The sequence below is a fragment of the Equus asinus genome, chromosome 29, assembly GCF_041296235.1.
Source record: "Equus asinus isolate D_3611 breed Donkey chromosome 29, EquAss-T2T_v2, whole genome shotgun sequence".
Lineage (NCBI taxonomy): Eukaryota > Metazoa > Chordata > Mammalia > Perissodactyla > Equidae > Equus > Equus asinus.
The window spans coordinates 21,664,121-21,689,075 of NC_091818.1; the positions used below are offsets into that span (position 1 = coordinate 21,664,121).

The following is a 24,955-nucleotide window of genomic DNA, read 5'->3' on the forward strand; positions in this document are numbered from 1 at the left end:
ATTTGTCCAAAAACAGTGAATTTTTTTGCCCAGAATGTGGTCTACATCATTGAATGTTCTGTGTGTACCTAAAAAGAGTATGTATTCTGTTGTTGTTGGATACAGTGTTTTATATGTATTATTTAAGTCAAGTTGGTGATAATGTTGTTCGGGTCTTCTATATTCTTACTAGTTTTTTATCTACTCGTTCTGTTAAATGTTGGCAGAGGAGTGTTAAATTCTCTATAACGGTGGGTTTATTTCTCTTGTCACATCAGTCAGCTTTTGCTTAATATATTTAGAAGCCCTGTTAGGTGGATACACAATTAGGAGTATTATGTTTTCTTAATGAATTGACTGTCATATTATGTAATGTCCTTTTTTTATCCCTGGATTTTTCTGAAATCTATTTTGTGTGTTATATAACATAGCCATTTAAGCTTTCTTTCTTTTTTGAGGAAGATTAGCCCTGAGCTAACATCTGCTGTCAATCCTCCTCTTTTTGCTGACGAAGACTGGCCCTGAGCTAACATCCATGCCCATCTTCCTCTACTTTATTTGTGGGACACCTGCCACAGCACAGCTTGCCAAGCGTGCCATGTCCTCACCTGGGATCTGAAATGGCGATCCCCAGGCCGCCGAAGCAGAACTTAACCACTGAGGCACCGGGCTGGCCCCTCAAGCTTTCTTTTGTTTCTTGTTTGCATGGTATAATCTTTTTCTGTTCGCCTTGTGAATCTTAGTTAAGGTGGCTGCTTGATTGTTGTGAATAATTTCAACATTACGGTCATCTTGGGGTTGCATCTGTTGATTATATTTTTCCTTGAGAATTGGTCACCTTTACCTTGCTCTTTGTATGTAAATAACTTTTGTTCTGTATCCTGAACGTTTTAAACATCATTTTGTATAGCCTTTGGGTCTTATTATATTCCTCTGGAAAATGGTAGTTTTTTTTAAGTAGGCTATCAGTCTGATTAGGCTCAGTCTACATGCCTCAGTTCAGTTTTCAAGTCATTGCTGTGCTACATTGTGTCTGTTCCATGCATGTGACACTTCAGTTAGTCAGAGACTTTTCAGTGGTGTCAGTTTTAGTTCATTTCTCAAAGCCTTTGTTATGCTGCTTTGGGCTCATCTCGCTCAGGCACAGCTTAGAGGTGAGCCCACAACTTTTGTGGGGTCTTACCTCTTGGGTCCCCTGCTTCGCTGTGCAGCTCTGAGATGAAGACTCATCCTCTGGGCAAAGCCCAAGCAGAGAGAGGAAGAGTAGAACAGGAAACCTCTCTTCAGGGGTCACCTCTCCAGACCCAACTTCCCTCTCCCCTCTGCCTGCCTGTGTTTGCTTTTCAGAGTCCTCAGGTTGTTGCTTTTCCTGTGCTGTCCAGAGGCGTTGGTTGTAATCAGTGGGGAGACAACAGTGTTGGGCTCCACTGGAGTGGAGCTAGAACTCCCCAAAGCTTTAAACTCCTCTCACAGACACAGCTTGCCCTTCTCACTTGCGTAGCTTAATCAGCCTCCTCAAAATTGGGTAAGATAACCATAACTTTCATGTCTCCTACTCATAGTTTTAGAGGGTCATCAGGACAGAAGAATACCACAAGCATCATCTCAACTACCCTTTAAGGTAGAACAGTGCTCCCAGAAATATGTATTACAGCATCCCATTGTCAGCCAAAAATCAGAGAGTGTCTGAGGTATTTTGGCTTCTGCTTTACCTGAGTGCTAGTTGTCTAGGTCCGCAATCATTCAACCAAAACTCATCTGGCTGAAATCTTCAATGAAGAGGTTAATTTAATTGTGGGCACTTAACTTGCCCTAAATCCCTTTTGCCCATTGATCTTTGGGTTCCTGGCACCTGGATTCTGAAGTGAACGTGGACCTTGTTACTTTTCTAACGGACAAATTGTGTGCTCATCACCTTATTTTTACCTTCCCAGCAGGATCATATATAGCTTTTTTAGCCCCAGGATGTCACTTATACTGCAGTGGCTGCTCTTTCTCTGTCTCTTGCGTGGAATTCCTTAAGTTTCTGAGGCCTGATTCTCGGGAGATTTCCCCTTTATCTCCAAAAAGAGTGTTACCCTCAAGATATTCCTAAACTGGAGACGCTAAATGTTGATGCAAAGGTACAGTGAGTGAAGATTCAGGTTTCTTGTGCTACATGCTTCTCCGCCACTAGTGTTTCCTCAGTCTTTGGAGTTTTCCAGGCCTTGAGTAAATAAACTGCATGACTTCAGTGAGAACCAGACTATCCCTTTTTACTACTTAGATTTCTTTACTACTGAGATCTAACTATAATCTTTCATTACCCTCTGCTGATCCCAACTGAATTTTTAAATTTTAACTTGCTTCTCAAGTGAGTCCTGTCCTTTCTCCACTCTGGTAATAGCAGCAGCCAATATGTATTGAGTGCCAGGCACTGTGCTAAGGGCTGTGCAGGTGTCATTTCATTCAGTCCTCACCATGACTGTGAGGTCAATGCTTTTATTATCCCCATTTTACAGACGAAGAAACTGAAGCACAGAGATAGGTAAGTTACTTGCTGAAGATCCCATAGCTGCTGAGTCCTGGAGCTGATTCAGACCCAAACAGTTCAAGACCAGAACCTTCTTTCTTATCTCACTGTGGAATATTGTGTCCAATCTGTAAAATCAGGGTTGTGCTGACACTGTTTGCTGGATCTCAAATTTCCTACTTTTCTTTTTTTCCCTTTGATTTAGGGCCCATCCACTCATTTTCCTGACACATACCTCCACATTTTGTGAAGGGTTAGATCGGAGTGTACCAAGAGCATCCATTGTTTACATAAATCCTGCCCACCTTCAGGGCCTCAGCCCGGCTCTTTCCACTTTGGGTCTCCCTGGGTCAGGTCAGCAAGCTTGTTGGCTCTGCTCGGCCTTCCCTGTGCTATCCAGGCATGGCCCTCGTTGTACTGGCATTACTGTTTCACTTTCCTTCTCCTTAAAATTCGCCAGCTCTTCCTAAAGTATCCTAGGCTGATTTTCCTGGTCTTTCCACATGTTCAGCAGCCCACCTAGGGTAATTCTCCCAGCCACCCACGAAAGGCTCTGGGTTTGATCTCACTATCTGCTCTGTGTTCAGATCTCAGGCTGCCTCTCAGTAGTTTTTTGCTGGCATAGACAGAAACAATCTCAGAGTATCCAGAGGGAGGAGCCATTCCGCCTCCCCTTGGCCTCCAGCCCCTTCTCCAGGGCTTCTCAAACTTTAACACACATTTGAGTCACCTGGGGATCTTGTTAATATGCAGTTTCTGCTGGGTAGCCTGGGGTGAGGCCAGAGATTCTGCATTTCTAACAAATTCCCAGGTGATGCTGGTGCTGCTGGCCCAGCTTAATTAGGGAGTGCATTTTGCTTTTCACCTACTGCTACCGGTTATAACGCAGAGGTAGTGAGGTGCCCTGCACTGTGCACACTCGGGCAAAGCCTGGTTGCTCTGTTTGAATGGGCTCGGCTGCCATTACCTTCCTTTGTCGGCAGTTGTGAACTGGCTGCAATTTATTTGGATTTTCTACTTTTCTTATCACACTTCTGTTTTGTGCTTTGTCATGCACGTGTTATAATGGTGGTTTTAAAACTTTCCGTTTTGTCTTAATCTGCTGTTCAGGATTTGCTCAGTGATAGTTTAGGTTTGGTTTGTCTGTTTTGATCAACTGATTTATTATTATTTTTAGCTTTTATTCTGAAATTCCTATAGGAAAAAACTCTATTTGAAGCTCTTTAGCCCCTAACAGTTTATTTCCCTATTTTGGAGCAATTTCTTGTATGATGTAATTTTTAATTACTGAATCCCACCCTTACCCTTGCTGTGGCCTTCTGAGGAGCAGGACATTCCATAGTGGAATCTGGTGACAGCCAGGGTCAGTACATGTAACTGTCCTTCCAAAGTGTTTCCTGTTAGTCACTTTCTTCTGTGTGGTCATTGCTCAGAAAACCTTTCTGCTTGTCTGTATGGCACATCTGAAGTATCAGAAGTTTGGAGTTCATTGCCTGGAGAAATCCCCATCTATTCCATCCCATGAGGCAGGCTAGTGTAGATGGTAAGAAACGGGCCTCTGGGAAAGGCAGGCTGCATTCCCATCCTGTTCTGCTCTTCAGTAGCTGTGTGACACCTGCATACTACAGGGTTTCTCTGGACTTCAGTTTCTTCATCTGAAAAATGAGGATAAGAGCACTTGCTTTCTAGGTCTGTTTGAGGGTTAAATGAAATGATATTTGCAAAGACTTAGACCAATTCCTGGCACTTAGTAAGGTTTTAATAAAAAGCAGCTCATATATTAACTAAAAATGTTAACAGTATAACATGAAATGTTCAGATATGAGTAGGCTTCTGCTGATTTTGGACCTCAGTGTTCACAGCACTTAGAAGTTAATTAGATTATTTAGCAGTTTATCATCTAAAAGAGGTAATCAAGCAGTAGGCTCAAATTTTGGAAATTCTGGATTGTTCCTGAATTGACTGCTTACTTTTCATGATTGTAAAAATCATATACTTAGGAAACCGTACCTTGGCTCTTACGACATGTGTAGGAAGATGGAAAGAGTATAAGCATCATCCTCCTCCTCAGGCCCCATTTGTTTTCAAAGCCAGTGGGAATAATGGTATTTTCCTGGAAACTGTTAGTAGAATATTGTTAAGGAGGTACACAGTCTGTTATTTGCTCTGTGTTCACACCATAATATTGCATAATTTTTATTCTTGGACTTAAAGTTCAAGAAATTAAAATAGACCAAGTCATTAACATGACAAAAATACGACGATGGAGCACATTGAGCCTTGATCACAAGTATTTTTCTCTTCATTTTGTAAAGGTACTATTCTGAAGCCACATTTTAGCCACTAAAACATCTTAGTGACAGTTTCTGGTATATTCCCTTCTGCATTTAAAAGTGTCTTCCGGGACCGGCCCCGTGGCCGGGTGGTTAAGTTCGCGCGCTCCGCTTCAGTGGCCCAGTGTTTCGCAGGTTCGGATCCTGCGCGTGGCCATGGCACCTCTCATCAGGCCATGCTGAGGCAGCGTCCCACATGCCACAACTAGAAGGACCCACAACTAAAATATACAACCATGTACTGGGGAGATTTGGGGAGAAAATAAGGGAAAAAAAAAGTGTCTTCCAAAAAGTATGTAAAAACTAAATGTCAGGCTTTTAGTACTTTTTTCTACGTAAGTTTTATCTTTAGTGAAACCTGACTTTTTGAAAAGTAAAGTAATAAAGCAAATAATTTGTGTGTGTTTGCAGAGGAGGGAGCAAAGAGAAAGCTTTGGTGTTAAAAAGCTACTAAAACACTTTTCAGAGCTTAAGCTAATAGAAGAGTAAAAATTCATCTTGTGGATACTGAGACAATTTGTGACTTGTTCTGTCCGGTTATGAGGCATAAGAGGAAACTAATAATAAATCTTTCTATATATTTCACATTTCTAGCTTGAGCATTAAGTACTATTCTGCCCTCCTTGTGCTGAATCTCACATGACTGCTTTGCAGAGGTAGTTCCAATAAATAGACATTTATAAGACTGCCATCATTTTTCCATAAAACTATGGCAGAACAGAAAGTCTCCCACATAAAGCAGAGACAAAAGTAAGTAGTCAAAACTAAAACGTAAATGTGAATATGTTTCTTAGCATTCCTGTAGCTTTTGATGAACTTTGATTGAAGGCTTGGAGAAATGGGTCTGCTCTGGAGGGTTTCATATAGACAACTGCAAACTCAAAAGTCATAGTTGAATCTCTGAGCGTGTGATGGATTTAAAATTATAATCTTTGTATATACGAGGTAAACGTGATCTTTATTAGAATCACAGTTGGCGTTTTATGCTGTTGGTCTACCTTAAATGTTTATATTCCGGCTGAATTTCTGGGCGTAAAACAAAATCATGTTCACTCAGCTGATCTTTGTGGAGAACCGACTGTGCCGGGCACTGTTGTAAGTGCGTGGGTTCATTAGTGAACAACACAAACATTTTTGCCCTTGTGGTGTTTGCATTCTAATAGGAGGAGATAGACAAAAAACGTATTCAGAATGAATTCATGATAAATAATAAAGCCAATTCTATAACTGTTAGATGGTGATAAATGTGGTAGAAGAAAGTGAAAGCAGGGCAGATTCGGGGGAATGAGGAGTCCGCGATTTTGAATCTGGACATCATGGTCGCCTCCTTGGAAAGGTCGCGTTTTTGCACAGATTCTGAAGTAGGTTATCCACGCCCACTTCTACTTAGCTAAGGAAGACAGGGATGATTTTATTTTGCCCTTTTAATTTTGTTGTACTCTTGTTTTAGCCCTGAGATAGAGATGAGACAGGTACTTACGTCAGTCTGTATAAGTCCAGTGTAAATAGTGGCTTTAGAAAAAATGATGCTCTTTCAACAAGTTTCTCACTTTCTTGTTCTTTTCTTGTTCTTTTTTTTTTGATATTAGCATATAAATGGATACTTCATTAATAACATTTTTCTTCTGTTATGAAAGCTACAGAGGCAAGAAAATCTGAACCTCTATCAGGGCTTGTTATGAACTTCTAAGCTGCTATATTTTCTCTGTAGTTTGATTCCATGGGAACTTTAAATTTAGTTTTCTAAATAGATTTGTAACTCTCCAAGACAAAAATCCAGCCACCCACTCATGTGATCATTATAAGATTATGAGTCAAGTATAATAGGTTGGTTGTGTTTAGGTCTAGAGCAACAAAAATAGAAGGGCTACAATATGATAAGTGGACTTTTTATAACATGTGTCTGATCCAAGGGATACCTAGAGATTTCACTTGATTTGTCTTGCAATAAATCAAATGAGTGTGTTTTTTCAGGTAACAGAAGCAGTTTGGATATTCATGGCAGACCCCATAATTCTGATATTTTTCTCTGGATAGTAAGAGTAACAAGTCTGGCCAATACCATAAAAAAATGTAGGGTAAAATGTGGAAGAATTTGCATGTTAAACAGTGCAGGTACACTGGAGATAAATACATAGTGAAAACTGCATCCGTGTTAGTAGCTTTCCACATAATATGCCATTTTTATGTTTGTACCAAGATGTACAAAAATCACTAGCAAAAGTGAATAGTACTTGGTCAGAGCAAGAGATTCTCTCCAATATATAATTTAATATTGGATGTAAATCTAAATAAGAATGGATTTTATCATTAATACATTATGACTGTTACATAAATATATAGCACGTTAAAACTAATTTGGCTGATCTCCACCTACCTGTATGTCTCTTAGAAGTTTCTTTCATAACAGATTATTAACATTGTAATCTTTAGTATAATTGTCCTTTCATGTCTAAGGTACCACCCATCTATATTTACATTATTAAGTTCAATTTGATGCTCATCAGCCATAAGAAAAACTACAACTAAATTCTATGCCAGACATTTACAAATCAAAATTAGTTTATGCTCATTCTTTGTAGACCACATGTGTATCATTTAAAATATATATATATTTCATTGATTTCAATAAAATTATTTTCACAATAGTAATGCCTTATCATTCTAATAAAAATTCGTTCACTCAGGATCTTCATTAACACACAACCAAGTAGATGGTTGAAGCTTCAGTTTACAATGCTGTAGCGCATGGCCATAAACCTTTCTTTTGGTGTAAGAATGTCATATTGATATTTTAAAGCATTCTTCCAAAGTGCTGTTGTAGGCTCTGGTTTTATTGCCTCAATACTTTCTCCACTCATTTAGCCTCTTTTGATTTTTAATTGTATATGTCTGTTTCAGATTCAGAAAGTAGCAATTTTGGGGGGCCATGTTTACAGAATGAAAACTTTTTATGCATCAACTATGAATTAATTTTGAAAGATGTATTTCTTGTTTTCCATATATAAATACTTTTTACAAATCATACACCATTATACATATTCATGCAATAAAAACAAGAAAATATGAAAATAGAGCAATGAAGACACTCAACATAATTACATGGATAATGAATCAATAATGTCAACAGACTTAGGGGTCACTTGGGGAAAAGATGTCTTATATGTCTAAATTCTCCTGTATAAATAAAGGCTGAGAATTTGCATATAGATTTTTTTTAAATCTTTCTTTTTAAGATAAAAATAAAAGCATTTTGGCGTTTAGTTAACATGAATATTTTCTTAAATGTAAAGTTTTAAATAGAAACTTTACTAGCATCATTTTATTGACACCGTAAATGGGCTATATTTCTTTAGCTGAAATGAATGAACCTTTATATAAAATTACATACAACACATTTGCCTACTTTCAGGAAGCAATTACTAATTAAATGCACAAAAGTAACTAAAAATAATATGCCTTTCTAATTATCTTATCCAATTGACATTTTTTTTATGAGAACTTCAACTAATGGGGATTGATACACATGGTTGTATTCTTTGCAGAATTTGCATGCAAAGTCACTTTGAAAATTCTTATGAAATTAAGAAATACAGATAAATACCTATTTACCTGTCTGATTTGAATAGAAACACTTTTATTTTCAAAGTTAGTAAGCATAACTTTAGTTCACTGCCTGAATTCCAAATTAATGAACTCTAAAATGATATTTTAGTGTGCTTTTTTGGCTTTTATTTACATTTCATCATTGTGTTTGATTTCCTTAGTCTTGAATCAACAATCCTAAGAGAGATGCTCAGCGTCTGTTGCCCAGACCTCCTGTGTGCGTCATCTTCCTTAAGTCGAGTTTAGACTTCTCAGAGGTTCTACACAGAGTGAATTTGGAGATCGCCAGATTTGACCTCTGCCACTTTTTGTAGCTGGACTGCGTATGCCACAAGCATAGATAGTCATCACTGTCTAAAGCGTGGGGCAGCTTGGAATGGGGTGAAAGTTTCTGTGAAGTTACCGATCACAGCCATAAACGGACAGCAGAGCAACTGACCACCTGAGTTCATGTTTTATCTGCATTCTTTTGATAAGATGATAGGTAGAATGGAAAGAATGCAGACCTTTATTAGGACAGACGGGCTTTTGAATACCAATTAAGCTGCACTCCAGATCTGTGACCTCTGGGAGATTACTTAGCCTTTCCTCATCTCAGTTTTCTCATCTGTAAAGTGAAGATAATAATGCCTTTCTTGCAGGGATGTTCTGAGGATTAGTAATGGTGGGTGTAACCCACGTAACACATGCCTGCCACATAGAGAGACCTCACTGTGTCATCATCATCATTATTTTTCCAAAGACCTATTTTCTGTGATTTAAATGTGTGCTATGTAGGTTATAATCTCTGCTTCTCTCTAGCATTAACAAGCACAACTGAAAAACTGAAAACAAACTTTGGAGTAACCTATTTACATACATATGTACAAAAGTATTTCCTCAATTGTGGTAAAAATGTATATATTGAAGGAGAAATGAATGCATCCCATTGCAGAGGCCCACAAGTGAACCTAAGTCTGTTTGCACCCCTAAACTGACTGCAGTGTAAATAGATTTTGTATTCTAGATACAAACCAGCCAACTGAAAATGTTGTGAACTTATTCCTAACCAGAGAAGAAAGATACAGGAGTGTGGCTCTAAGTTGTGGTCGTAAGGTCAAGATGTAAAGAGGAGAAACTAGAACTTCACCACTGTGGATGGCAGAAGGACCCAAGGCTCTGTTAGGGAAAATGCTGTTTGTAAGGCCCACGGACAATTGTGTAGGGACGATGATTGAAATGGTCCTCCTATTTTAACCTGTTTGTGAGGACACTCCTACCTTTGAAGATGATGACCTTAAATAACCTCATCTAGAGGGAAATTTTCCAAATAAAATCATTTACCACTGAACATGCTTGGCACTCTCCATGAGTGTGCAGTGAAGCAAGCTCACCAGTCAGAGTTTAATTATATAAGGGCTGTATTGAATATAGTCAAGTTTAAGGGTATCACATTAGAGACAGCATACTTTTCCCCACTAATTCAAACATACCTAGTTTTTTCCTCCTGAGTTAAAATAAATCGTTGTGTTTTTTCTGGCGTAGGTAGTAGAAGAAAGGGAAAAAAAAAAAAAGATGCAGAGTCTCACTCAGCAAAGGATCGCACACTCTGGGAAGCACTCCAGAGCTGGCACCTGCCAATTCACCTCACCCCTCTCCGTCCAGGTGGCTGGGGGGGTCATGGCAGGCCAAGACACATTATTTAAGTTTTAGTGTTTTGTTTTGTTTGCTTCCATTTTTTTCCTCAAGCATATATAGTTGAGTGTGTGTCATCTGTACATAGAATACTGTTCCGTTGTAATACCACTGGTTTTTCTTGTTTGTTTTCTGTTTATTTTAAAGAGTGAGTTTTAGAACTTACTCTAAATATTTTTTGTACTTCAGAGTAGGTAAAATACATCAGCCCCTACGTGGTACCTGGCATTTCATAGACAGTCAATGCTTCTCACTTTCCTCCTCTCCCTCAGAGCCCTCGTCTTTTCTTGCAGTCTCCAGTTTTCCTGTGATGTGACTACATTCACACGGGCTCCCCAGCCCTGGCCTCTCTGTTACGTTGCAGTCCTCAGCTGAGTTTAGGTAGATAGATTTCCTTCCCTTAAACTCACTCTTCAGAGCTGAATTCATCACCTTCCCTTCTGCTTCTCTTTATCTGAAGAGCCAAGAGAGACAAGTTCAAATGTGTGCTCCACCAGCTTCTCTTAGTGACCTTGAGCGGTACCTAACCATGGCATCCAGGCATTCTAGGAGCAGATGCTTTTTCCTTTAACCTCCACTCCTTTGGTTCATTCAACAAATACTTTTACCTCCATAACAGCATAATTATTGAATATGATTTAAGTAAATGAAACAAACTAATGAATGCCTACAGTTTGCCAGCTAGGGGAACAGTTGATGAAGAAGTGCATGACGTCCCTGTTTTCACAGAGTTCACAGTCTCTTGGAGGATAAAGACAAGTAAACAATAACAATAGAGTGCGCAAGTACAGGGAAGACGTGAACTCGGTGCCCAGCCCAAATCTAAAGTGTCAGGGAAGATCCCCTAAGCTGTATCTAAGCAGAGTCCTAAACAACAAGCAAGCATTAGCACGTGAAGAGAGGATAGGAGTGTCCTTGCCAAAGCAAAAAGCATGTGACAGGGACCCAACAACACAGAAGAGAACCTGCCACATTTCAGGAAGTAGGAGAACTCTCATGTAGCTGGAATGTGCAGTGCAAAGGAAGGAATGGCACAAATTAAGATTAGAGATATAAGTGTAGCTCACAACATGGATCTGTATAAACCTATCATAGAGTTTACATTTGATTGTGTGCACAGCAGAGGAAGAATAAGAGGCGCTGGTGAGAAATGACAGAAGCCTAAACCAGGATGGCGGAGACAGGAGCGAGCAGTAGCTGGAGGAGAGAGCAGGGTTAAGTGAAGTTTTCTTTGAGTTTTTGTTGTTGTTGTTCTTGTTTTAAGGTAGGAGAGAGTTTATTAATTTTAAGTGCTGATGGGAAGGAGCCAGAAGCAAGAGAGACCTTGGAAGATATATCTCTAAAGAAGGTATGTACAGGGGCCGGCCTGGTAACGCAGTGTTCAGTGCATGCGTTCCGCTTCGGTGGCCTGGGGTTCAAGGGTTCGGATCCCGGGTACGGACATGGCACCGCTTGGCAAGCTATGCTGTGGTAGGCATCCCACATATAAAGTAGAGGAAGATGGGCACAGTTGTTAGCTCAGGGCCAGTCTTCCTCAGCAAAAAGAGAGGATTGGCAGCAGATGTTAGCTCAGGGCTAATCTTCCTCTAAAAAAAAAAAAGAAGATATGAGCTAGATGGGTCTAGATGCATACATTTATAAAAATGATTCTGAAGACATTGCACATGTTGGCTTCTAAGTTCTCTGAAGTAGTTGAGGTCGTCTACTGAGCTTGAGGTGGTGATAGTAACACTAGAAGTTTGGCTCATTCAGCAGATTTTTATTGAGGACTTACTTTATGGAGTTGGTAAATGACATAATATGATTCCTGCCCTCACTGTGCCTCCTGGTGGGAGAGACAGGCCATTAAATAATGTATTATCCAATTATTTAATTATATGTATATATACATATTTTTTTTTCATGAGGAACATTGGCCCTGAGCTAACATCTGTTGCCAATCTTCCTCTTTTTGCTTGAGGAAGATTGTCGCTGAGCTAACATCTCTGTCAGTCTCCCTCTGTTTTGTATTTGGGACGTTGCCACAGCACGGCTTGATGAGCAGTGTGTAGGTCCACACCCAGAATCCTAACCTGTGAACCCTGGGCTGCTGAAGTGGAGTGCATGAACTCAACCACCACACCACTGGTCTGGCCCCTGTTTAATTATGATATTTAAATAGTGTGAGGAAGATGTACAGGATGCTCTGATAACATAAAAATGAGAAACATGCTCTACAGGCTCAGGAGAGACTTTCTGGAGGAAGAGCTGTTTGAGCTGAGCTCCGAAGACGCATCAGAATTACCTGGGGCTTCAGGTGAAGGGGAGAGCTTGAGTAAATGCTTTGGGGCAGGAGGACGAGGCAGGGATCAGATCACGCAGAGCCTCATAAACCATGTAAAGATTTTAATCTTTTGTGGAAGAGCCATTGGAAACTACATTTCCAAGAATGTTAAGCGAGGGAATGACAAGATCAGAATAGCGCCTTAAAAAGATGTCTGGCTGCTGGGTGATGGCGGATTCAAGTGGCTGATGAGCAGATGTGGGACAGCCATTAGGAGGCTGTTCCAGGAAAGGAGGCAAAAATGGTGTATCTTGGACTAGTGTGGCACCAGTGTCAGTCAAGAATCATAGATCTGAAGGATATTTAGGAGGTAAAATTGGCAGCCTTTGACAACTGTTTGATTATAGGGGTACATGAGAGAAGTAACAAGAAGGCTCCCAGGTGTGAGGACAGAAGAGAATGGAGGACTGAAATTAACAATACGAGGGTCTAAGAAATAGAATTGATAAGGAAAACATAGAATAATTGCTGGAGAGTATGAATGTATGTCATTACTGCTCCAGGATTGTATGGTTTTTCTGTTCTCAGTAGTCCAGATGTGGAAGTAGAGAGGGGCTACTGGACTGCTCTTAGACTGGAAGTTTCCTTGGAAGTGTGATGAAAGGACAATGCATTAGAAATTTGAGGATATTAGGAAAATAGTGGGAGAATTATGGCCATGGAAGTGAAGACATGAAGGGCTGTTGGATGGAAAGAAAGAAAAGAAAAGCACATGAGGTCCTTATGATAATAGGTGACGGAGGGATAACTGAGTGACAGATCTAAAAGGATCAGAGGTTGAAATCATAGTGGAAAGTTTGAATTTAATATTTTAGGAGTGAAATAGCTCCTAGTGACGGCAAAGTCTAGGTTTACCCACTAAGTGGTCAAAGTGAAGTAGAAGGGACGGTCCCTAGAGGTCAGGAATTCAGGGAAGGAAGAGGCTGGCCTTCTGAAGGGTGGTATTCACATGGATGTTGAGGTTACCCAAGAGGCTGGCAGGACTGAGGTGCAGAGAATGACAAGAGCCAGGTGCTAAGGTCTTAGAGCGGCGGTTCTCGACAGGGACAGTACTGCCCACTGGGGAGAATTATGGACATTTGTAAGAGTACTTTTTTAAAATATCAAAATAGCCGAGAGGACCAGGGACATAGACTTGACATCTCTAGGGAGCAAAAATCTGACCTGCACCCCACATCACTTCCAGGTGTGTGCTAGACGTTCATGGACTGAATAGATGACTCAAGCTGTGCTGAGGTTTCCAGATAAGAGATCTGCCTTCTGTGACACTGAAGCACTGTCCCATGCCATAGGGAATTATTTTTGTACCACCCTTATGTGCAAAGTACAGGTCATTTGCAACAGTATTATTTTCTTCAATTTGATGGTCTTGACACGTTATTCCTTTTTCAATGCAGGCTCTTTCCCTCTTTGTTTATCCTATTCCAGTAAGTCTCATCTGTTCCTTCTGTCCAGTTGCTAGTCCTTATTCTGATGTTCACCTGTACCCTTGGGCTTTCATTTTCCTGTACTTTCTTGTACAGAATGGTTCCTGGTCTTTTTGTTACTTTTAAATCCAAACTTATTTATTATAAATAGGTGCAAACATCTGACATCATTTTCTCTAGTCATGCCCAGGTATTTACATATTGAAATACAAATTGTTTTATTATAAATTATTCTTTTTCATATGTTACAGTTAGGGCATTATTTTAATTGGAGGGAGGAATTATATGTACTAATAAGCTATATTAGCTATGATTCTATTTCAGGATATAAATGAGATGTTATGAAGTATTGATTATAAAAAGGGAGCGTTGAGAACCACTGTCTTAGAGAAGCAGGGGACGGTGTGAGAGAATTGGTACTTTGCAGCAGTGCGAGGACAGGAAAAGGGTGTACTGAGTGACCAGCAGGGGGACAGGTCTTTTTTTCACAAAGTGAGGGGCGTTAGAGCAAGGAAGGCTCAGTCCCCAGCTCCTGCCTGTTCATCTTTGCTCACACTTTCCCTCCGCCCGGCATGCCCACACTGCTATTCTCTGTCCACCGGTATGTTCTTCATTGTCCAGCCTAAAACCTTGTTCGTTTCAAAGCTCAGAAGAGGAAGTTGGCAAGAGAATGACACTCAGATGCCTGGATTCTGTGCTAGGCACTATGTATAAGTTTTTGTTTATTCCTCTTAGGAAGGGAACATAATTACTTTTATTTACTTATTTCATAATTACTTTTAGAATTAGAATGAAGCCTAATCAAGCTCAAATATTTTATTGAGTGTCTCAGTCTGTTCAGGCTGCTATAACAAAATACTGCAGACTGGGAGGCTTATAAACAACAGAAATTTATTTCTCACAGTTCTGGAGCCTGGAAGTCAGAGATGAGGGTGGCAGCATGGTGGGGTGAGGGCCCTCTTCCGGGTCACAGACTTCTCCTTGCTCAAGCGGCTAGGGAGCTCTCTGAGATCTCTTTTATTTGTTTACTAATGGTTTTGTTTTGTCTTTGCTGAGGAAGATTTTCTCTGAGCTAACATCCACTGCCAGTCTTCCTCTTTTTTCTTTTTTTTTTGTATGTGAGCCACCACCACAGCATGGCCACTAACAGATGAGTGGTGTAGGTCCGCACCCTGGAACCGAACCCAGACTGCCAAATCAGAGCACACTGAACTTAACCACTAGGCCACTGGACTGGCCTGAGATCTCTTTTGTAAGAGCACTAATCCCAGTTGTGAAGCTCCACCCCTTTGACCTACTCACCTCCCCAAAGCCAAACCTTCTAATGCCATCACACTGGGCTATAGCATCCCAGCATGTGACTTTGAAGGGGGGGCACACACATTCAGACTGTAGCATCCAGTATCAGCAGATGGGGGAGTCATGAAGATGGGAATGCAGCTCACGGCAATCTGGCCCCAGGGCTTGTGTTCTGCCCACTGCAAGACACCATCATTAAGGAGACCCTGGTGGCAGAGCTGTGAGAAGCTGGCCATTTGGGGTTTGTGCCCCTCTGACTTTTGATTTCAGACTCACATTTGAAACTGCTCTTTGTTTTTCGTCCCCAGTCTCCTAATCATTTAGTCTGACTCTCTCAACCCAGTTTCTTTCTTTGAAAGCAGAGTTCACTTACCATCTTTTATTCTCCACCACATTTACTATATGCCTTGTTCATTATAGGTGTTTGGTATGTATGTGTTGATTGATTTAAATATGTAAGGTCTGTGCAAGTGTTCCAGTGCTTAAGAGAGGGTCTTGACAAATGTAAATGTGCTGGTGGTTTTGCATATTTAAAATGCATAATTAGATTTGCAGCTAAAATAAAATCAAGGTTCCAAGATTTTCTTTTATTAAGATCTAAAAACATTTGAAACTGAAATTATCACTTCCCATACTGTGCAATTTAATTTTTTAGATGCACGTATTTTTTAAGTTCTGCATACCGTTACTTGGTAATGTGCTCAGATACTCATGAGGTGTTTCATTTAAAACGTAAATGTTTTTAATCTTTTTAATGGAAAGGTGGAGATTTAAAAAGTGAAAAATCAACAAAAGAACTCCACCCTCTCATGGGCAGCTTAACTAGAGAGAACCTCTTTACTTGCGATGCATGTAAAGTTGGATACATGTTTTCAGTCTGTCTTATGGATTCATGTCAATTCCAGAAATATTTATATGGTGTTTTGCTGAGTAATGAGTTTGTATTATCCTGTTTTTTCAGGTCCTGTAGGAGTAGGTTTGAATGAACTGAAACGAAAGCTGCTGATCAGCGACACACAACACTACGGTGTGACAGTGCCCCGTAAGTTTTGTACCATTCGACGCTGTTACGATTGCCCTAATAATGACTGCTAGCACTTACACAGCATGTGCGATGCCTAGCACTGTTCTGAGCATTCACTGTCTAGACCTCAGAACAGCCCTATGAAGGATGTAGTGACATTATCTACGTTTCACCGAGGGGGAAACGGAGACAAAAGAGTTAGGGATTTGCCCTGGATCACACAGATCATTGGCAGGATATCTGTTAATCCCAGCTTCCCTACTCTCAGATTTTTATGGTGAATTTTAATATACATATGACATCAAATTATTATTTATAAGTTTTCTTCTAAATAAAAGTCTATTCTGTTTCGTAAAATAAGTGCCGATGTTTTTCAGAGTTTTTCACCAGCTTTAAGGTTAGAAGGACCATACCACTGAAGGAGCTGAAGGAGGCTTGTTACAGTATAAACCTTTCTTAATTACTTTTTATATGTAGGAATTGGCAGATAGTGTTAAATGGGCCTTTCGTGGCCATATAATCCAAATAGGGGAAGCTTCTTTTCAGTACACAGAATTAGGTCTATTTTTAGAAAAGTAGTTTTCATGGGCATTCTTACAAATGAAATGTGATGCTGGAAGCATTTTGATCTCCAGAATAAATGCCATTTGACTACTTAATATGTTGATGTTAGAAAGTCATCTAAAAGAGTAAATTGAAATGTTGGCTTTTTCAAGTGGTTTTAGTACTATTTAAAAACATCGTTTGTATATTGCCCTTAGCAGTGTTCTCTAGTTTTGGAAGAGTTCAGCTTTATTTTAAAATTATAATTTTCTATTACTTCAAGTTACTCCTTGTTACTACCTTTTTCCAAATCATTGTTTGTAATCATTTTCAACCATAAGTTATAGGACTGTGCTGGTTTCCACCGACAGAGATGAAAGGAAAGGAAAATGTGGAATTAAACATTTCTTTCTTTCTTTTTTACTTTAATTATTCACTTCTCTTATAAAAGCTGAATTGCAATATACAGGTAATTAGAAAATTTTACAAAAAATTGTTCAGCTTACAGGTGAGCAATTACAAAAGAGGATGGAAAAAACAGATTACAAAGGAAAATAATGCATTTATTGATTTTCTTCTGTGTGTTCATCTTTTATTTGCCTGAAGTTATTTTGTGCTATCATGTATAAGATGGGCGCTATCTCTGTTTCACAGAGAAGGAAACGAAGGTAGAAAGAATATTTTGACTTCATCAGAATTCCGTAAGCGCTGGCTGCCCTTGCCTTCGAAACCAGGTTTTATGATACCACTTTTCATGCTCCTCCTCCTGTCTAACACTAGACAAATCCTTTCAAACTGCACATTCTCTTTATTGCAGCCCAGTTAGCCCATCTTCCTTTTGAAGATGATAAATATCAATAAGACTGTCTGTCAAACATAACCCTCCATGATAGGCTTTTTTTTTTTTCAGATTTTTTTCTTTTTTGCTAAGAAAGATTAGCCCTGAGCTAACATCTGTTGCCAGTCTTCCCCCTTTTTTTTCTTCCTCAAAGCCCCAATACATAGTTGTGTATTCTCGTTGTAAGTCCTTCTAGTTCTATGTGGGATGCTGCCACAGCATGGCTTGGTGAGTGGTTTGTAGGTCCACACCCGGGATCTGAACTGGCAAACCCCAGGCCGCTGAAGCAAAGTGCACGAACTTAACCACTATGCTGCTGGGACGGCCTCAATTCATCATAGTTTTGATATTACTCAAGGACCCAGGGCCAGGTACTTTGGGCTTAATTCATCCAACTATTAAAATGATATTTCCCTCTGAAGTTTTTACAGAAATTGACAACATCCAGAAAGTTTCTGGGGCTGGGACTCTCCAAAGAAATTCCCAAAGTAGTAATTTTCCACTCTGATTCACTTTTAAACAGGCGTTCATATCAAAAGATTCCCATATAGCAGTGCTTTCCAGACTTGCTTGATAAAAGGAATCTCTCGGGGTTCTTTGAAAAGATTCCAAGGCCTTCCAGAGAGATTCTCCTTCGGGAGACCTGACAGAATGCCTGAAAATCTGGATTTATAGCTTCATGCCCGTGATTCATCATCAAGCATGTTTGGAAAACACAGCCATAGCATCAACTCAGGACGATTTAATTAATAAAGAAGAATACATTCTAAGATCAATTGCGGAATTTTAGATTGTTTTCCTTTGTAAAATACTTTAGAGTTTTGATTATTGGGAGAAAAATTATTGCTTTGGTTGTACCACCAGTATTCTGCTTGATGTTTAACTCTCTAATTCTCCTTTCTAAAACTTGTACTAAATATCCAGCAGAATGAGTCAGTTGAAAAAGATGTGGAGCAGTGGAACTCTCACACGTTCCTGGTGGGAGTGTAAGTTAATGCAACCACTTTGGAAAACTGAGTGGCAATATTTACTAAAGCTGAGCAAACACATACCTTATAACCCAGGGATTTCACCCCCGTACACACCCGACAGAAATGCATATGACATATACTCAGATTTTCTTGGAAGCCTTCATAAGAGCTCAAAACTGGAAACTACTCGAGTGCCCGTGAGTAGCAGATTGGATAAGTCAATGACAGAATACCGCAGTGCGGAACGAACCATCTGTTACTGCACGCAGCAGCACGAACCAACCCCACAACATCATGGTGAGCGAACGGAGGCGGACACGAAAGGCAACATGCAGTATGACTCCATTCTTATACACACAGTAAAAGCGATGCTGATGTGTGCTGTTGAAAATCTTGAGGAAATGGATCGGAAGGGTGATTCTGGAGTGCTGGCGATTTTCTGCTTCTTGCTAGAGTGCTGGGTTACATGGGTGTATTCGATCTGTGACAGTTCGTCAAACTTAGACGTGAACTTTTCTGTCTGTATATCATACTTCAGGTTTTTAAATGTTAAAAAGAAATACTGGGTAGTTTAGTTAATTGTGGTTTGCTGATATTGATTTCCTGGTTTCGATATGTGCTATAGTCATGGAAGATGTTACCATTGGAGCAAGCCGATGGTTACACGGGACCTCTCTGTGCTATTTTTGAAACTTCTTGTAAATCTATAATTATTTCAGTTTTTAAAAACTATTAAAAAGGATGCTAAATCAGGTAAATGCTATTGCTCTTGGGCTAAAATGGCTGAACAAATGACATGATCTTTTAAAATTATCCGTATAGCCATATTAAACATTCAAACTTGCTTTTAAAGAAAGTGGTGGCTGGGGCTGGCCTGGTTGCGTAGTGGTTAAGTTCACACATTCTGCTGGGGTTTGCGAGTTTTGATCCTAGGCATGGACCTACATACTGCTCATCAAGCCATGCCATGGCAGCATCCCACATACGAAATGGAGGAGGATTGGCACAGATGTTAGCTCAGGGCCAATCTTCCTCACCCAAAAAAGAAAAAAAGTGGTGGCCAAAGCCCCTGTTTCTGCCTCTTTGCTTCTCTATGGGTAATTTCATCCTTGATACGCAGCATCAACATTGTTTATCATCATAGGCTGCAAGTTGTCATAGGCCATAGGCTATCATCAGTAAAGCTAAATGACTGTTAACATAACCAGTCTTTCAAAAGAAGCTCTCAGTAAATTAAAGTAGTAAACAAAAAGTATTGCAGAAGATACCAAATACCTGATGGATTCCGAAATCTTTGCAGTCTGGAATTTGGGCACTCTGTGAACCCCAGCTGTTAATCACTTTCTGTGGTTTCTCATACAATTTCTGTGGTTTCTCATACAATTGAGTAAAGACAACCTTTTCTCAGTTCATGAGAAACAAGTTAATACACATAAAATTCTCAGTTTTGATTTGCAGCAATACATTTTTCTTAAGTCTACTATTTGCTAAAAGAACACCAAAAAACAACAACAAAGTTAAGTGATAAATGAATGTTAATCCTAAACTCCAAAGCAAGGCAGCACACTAATTTAATATTCTTGGATGCATGTTATGTTATATACACTTTCATATTCATATTCTTGGATGCACGTTATGTTATATACACTTTCATATTCATATTCTTGGATGCACGTTATGTTATATACACTTTCATATTCATATTCTTGGATGCACGTTATGTTATATACACTTTCATATTCATATTCTTGGATGCATGCGTATACACTTAGGTCTATTTTTCTGCTGTGAAATTCATTCTTAGCTTTTATGGTAGAATTAAATTTATCAGTACTTCATGCTGTTCCTGCAAAGGATGTGACATTCCATAAACGACAGCATGACCTCTTGGTGCTCCACCCATAGAAGTATGAAAAACTGTTCCAGGAGATCCGAATGTTGTATTAAAATATGTTTGCTAACTAAAGAGAAGGGAATTAAAATTTTGGATATAATTTAAATTAATTGGGTTTTATAAATCCATTACTTTTTGTATTGCATTACTTTTTTCCCACTTTCCATATTTTTCTTTTTATAACATTATTGAAATATAATTGAAATAAACTACACATATTTAAAATGTACAATTAGATCAGTTTTAACATATATATACACAAGTGAAAACACCACAGTCAACATAATGAATATTTCCATCTCCTCAGAAAATTTTCTCTTGTGCCCTTGGTAATCCATCCATTCACCCCTGTCCCCAAGCAACCACTAATCTGCATTTTGTCACTATAGATTAGTTTGAATCATGTGGCATTTTGTGTAAATAGAATTACACATTATGTTCCAAATTATCTTTTGCCTGCCTTTTTTGACTCAGCATGATGAGTTTGAGATTCACTCATGTTGTTTCACAGATGAATAATTCATCCCTTTTCATTGCTGAGTAGTATTCCGTTGTATGGAAATACTACAGTTTGTTTATCCATCCATTTCCCTGGAGATGGATACCTGGGGGATTTTCCTCCATTTTTGACTACTACAAATGAAGCTACTATGAAGTTTGTATTCAACTCCTTTGATAGACATCTATTTTTGTTTCTCTTGGGTAAATTAAGTAGCAGTAGAATCACTGGGTCATATGATTGGTTTGTATTTAATTTTTTAAGAAACTACCAAACTGTTTTCAAAAGTAGTTACACCATTTTACAGCCCACTAGCAGTGTGTGTAAGATCCAGTTGCTACACAGCATTGCCAACACTTGGTATAGTCAGTTTGTAAAATTTTTCTCAGTGTAATATGTGTCTAGGGGTATCTCATTGTACTTCAGTGTGTATGTAATTGATGACTAATGATGCCATTCTGTGGACTCAGCCATTTATATATCTTCTTTGGTGAACTGTCTATTCAAATCTTTTGCTGATTTTTAAAAATTAGGTTGTCTCATTTTTGAGTTTTGAGAGTTCTTTACGTATTCTGGGCGTGCATCCTTTATCTGATAATTGTGTTACAAATATTTTCTTCCAGTCTGTGGCTTGCCTTTTCACTTTCTTAATGGTGTGTTTCAAAAAGCAAACATTTTTAATTTTAACAGAATCTAGTTTATCAGGTTTTTCTTTTATGTTTTGTGCTTTTTTGTGTTCTATTTAAAAATCCTGTACTATCTCAAGATGACAAAGAGACTCTAGTTTTATCTGGAAATTTTCTAGTTTTAGGTTTTGCATTTGGGTCTTGATCCATTTCGATTTATTTTTTGTGATAGTATTTGGCAGACTTGTCTCATTCCTGTTCTCAGGGGAAAACAAGTCCATCTTTTACTATGAACTATGATGTTGCCTCATTGATGCCCTTTATTAGTTTGGGGCATTCCCTGTGATTCCTAATTTGCTGAGACTTTTTTTTTTTTCATAAATGGGTGTTGAATTTTTTTCTTATGCTTTTTCCTCATCTATTGAAGTAATCGTGTGTCATCCTGCATTCTGTTAATATGGTGAATTCTACTGATTTTCAAACATTAGGCCAACCTTTTATTCCTGAGATAAATTCTACTTGGTTGTGATATAGTATGTTTTTAAAAAGTGTTGTTGAATTTGACTTGCTAATATTTTTGTTAAGGACTTTTCCATCTAAATTTATGGTGGATATTGTTGTGTAATTTTCTTCTTTTCTAGTCTTGGTCAGATTTGGTTATTAGGGTTGTACTATTATCATAAAGTGAGTAAAGCAGTAATTCTCCTATTTGCAGAAAATGTTTATGTAGATTAGTGTTATTTCATCGTTGAAGTCTCTTTTATCTGAATTAAAGTAGCCACTTCAAGCCACCTTATGCTTACTGTTTACATGGTATATTGTCTCCCATCTGTTTACTTTCAACTAATCTATGTCTTTATATTTAATGTGTCTTTCTTGTAGACCTGTAGACAGCATGTACTAGTGTCTGGCTTTTTTTACCCATTCTATCGATCTCTGCCTTTAATTGGAGTATATAGACCACAAACATTTATTGAATTATGGAAATGATTGAATTTAAGCTATTTTATGATTCTCTGTTTATCCTTTTTGTTTTCTTTTTTTTTCTTTTCTACCTTTTTAAAACAATTATTTGAATTTTTTTTGCATTCCATTTTCATTTTTCCTCTTGTCTTTCTCCTTATATCTCTTTGCATTACTTTTTGGCTGGTTGCTGTATGGTTTATAATATCCATATATCTAATCATTCACAGTCTACTTAAAATTAACTGTGCCATTTCCCATAAAGTACAGAAAACTTGCAATCTTATAAGTCCTTTTACTCCCTAGTCCCATCTTTTTCTTGTAGTTGTTAAAATGTATTATATCATACATTGAAAACTCCACCAGATACTATAACTTTTACTTTAAAACAGTCATATATATTTTAAAGAACTTAAGAGGAAAACAGTAGACTTCTATATGTACTCAACTATTTATTCTTTCTGTTGCTCCTTCTTCATTTCTGAAGATATAAGTTTCCTTCTTATCATTTCCTTTCAGCCTAAGAAGTTCCTTGAATATTTCTTTTAGAACAGATCTGCTGATGAATTCTGTTAGTTTCTCTTCATCTGAAAAGGTCTTTATTTTGCCTTTATTCCTGAAGAATATTTTGGTTGCTATCCTTTCTTTCAGTACTTTAAAGATATTATTTCACAGATTTCTTGTTTTTATGATTTTTAATAAGAAATCTTTATCACTGAAATCATTATTCCCTTGTCTGTTTTGTGTTGTGTTTTTCTAGATGCTTTCAAGATTTTTTTCTTTATTTTTGGTGTTTAGTGGTTTGGTTATGATGTACTAGGCATGGTTTTCCTTGAATTTACTCTGGGATTTGTTAAGCTTTAAAATCTGTAAAATATATGTCTTTAACCAAATTTTAGCAGTTTTGGGCCATTATTTCTTCAAATACATTTTTTTCTGCCTCAGTCTCTTCTTCCTCTCCTAGGATCCCAATTACACATTTGTTAGACATTTCAGTCATTTCACACAGGTCCCTAGGGCTCCATTTCTATTTTTTTAATCTTTTTTCTCCTTGTTGCTCAGATTGTATAATTTCTATTGATCATCTTCATGCAGATACTGAGCTCATCTTGCGATTTGTTTCTGTTAGATCTTGTATGTTTCAGTTCTAAAGTTTCCATTTTGTTTTCTTTACAGTTTCTATTTATCTGCTAGGAATTCATGTTTTCGTCCATTTGAGCTGTTTTCCTTTACCTGTGAAGCACAGCTGTAACATTTGGTTAAGTCTTTGTCTGATGGTTCTAACTTCTGTTCTGGGTCATTCAGGGTTGCCATCTGTTATCTTTATCCTTGAGAATTGGTCATATTTTCTTGTTTTTTTAATGTCGAATAATTTTAAATTGCATTCTAGATACTGTGAATGTGATGTAGTATCAACTCCAGGTCCTGTTAGAATATTCTGGAGAAAGTTGATGTTTTTATTTTAGCTAGAAATCGCCCAGTTTACTTGTAGACCGGAAGTTCTACCTCGTTTGCTGTGAGCTGTGGTTAAGTCGCACTTCAGTTCTCTAAACGTTTGCTCTGTTATCTGCCCTGTCCAGACCCAAACACTTGCGGGGTCCCGTGTAATTCGGGGATTAGTCTGACACTTGCGTGCATGGTCCTGACCTCAGCTCAGTTCTCTAAGCCTTTTCTCATTGGCCAGGTGCGCTCTTTACTTCTGTTACTCAGGGGTTAGAGAGCTGTGCATTCTACCCTCGGTTCGCTTCTTGAAACCTTTGCTCTGCTGGTTTGAGTTTGAACTGCATGTGCAGAGCTCAGAGGTTCTTCTTAGCCTGGTGTTGGTTCATCCACAGAGACCGTATTTTCTTCTCCAGCTTCTCTCCCTTCCTGGACTCGCTCCACACTCTCCGAACCACAGGGGCTCTTTTTTTCCTGGTTCTTTTCACCAAAAAGTCGGGGCTTCTATTAGAGTTTAGTCACACATTCCACCCTGCTGCTCTGTGAATGCTTCCCAGCCTTAGGGCAAAGCTAAGGGAAGATCAAAGTTAGTCTTCCCCATGCAAGTTGACGCCCCTTGACAGTTTACCTCCTCCATTAATTTTCAGAGTGCTCAGATAGTTGCGTGTGGAAGACGGTAAAGTAATTTCAGAGTTTACCTTGCCACCTAGTGGGCACTAGACCTGCTTCAATGAGTAAAGATCAGTAAACAGCAATAATAAGCATATTACTTGCAAAAGAAAGGATTTTTTCCTCAAGGGTTTAAATACCGTTTTTATTTAATTAACACATTAGAGAGCCTTCAAAACAATGAATAAAAGGGCCAGCCCCAGTGGCCTAGTGGTTAAGTTCACCATGCTCCACCTCTGTGGCCCAGGTTCAGTTCCTGGGCACAGACCTATACCACTCGTCTGTCAGTGGCCATGCTGTTGCAATGGCTCACATACAAAAAGAGGAAGATTGGC

At 38.8% G+C, this 24,955-nt stretch overlaps 1 protein-coding gene across 1 annotated transcript in view; it reads left to right on the forward strand.

The window, feature by feature from the left end:
- Positions 1–24,955, forward strand: part of MPP7 (MAGUK p55 scaffold protein 7) — a 240,700-nt gene that overhangs the window by 207,871 nt on the left and 7,874 nt on the right. Inside the window, exon 13 of the mRNA XM_014859082.3 lies at positions 16,115–16,195. Coding sequence (XP_014714568.3) covers positions 16,115–16,195 — 81 coding nt within the window. The remainder of the gene's footprint in view (positions 1–16,114; positions 16,196–24,955) is intronic.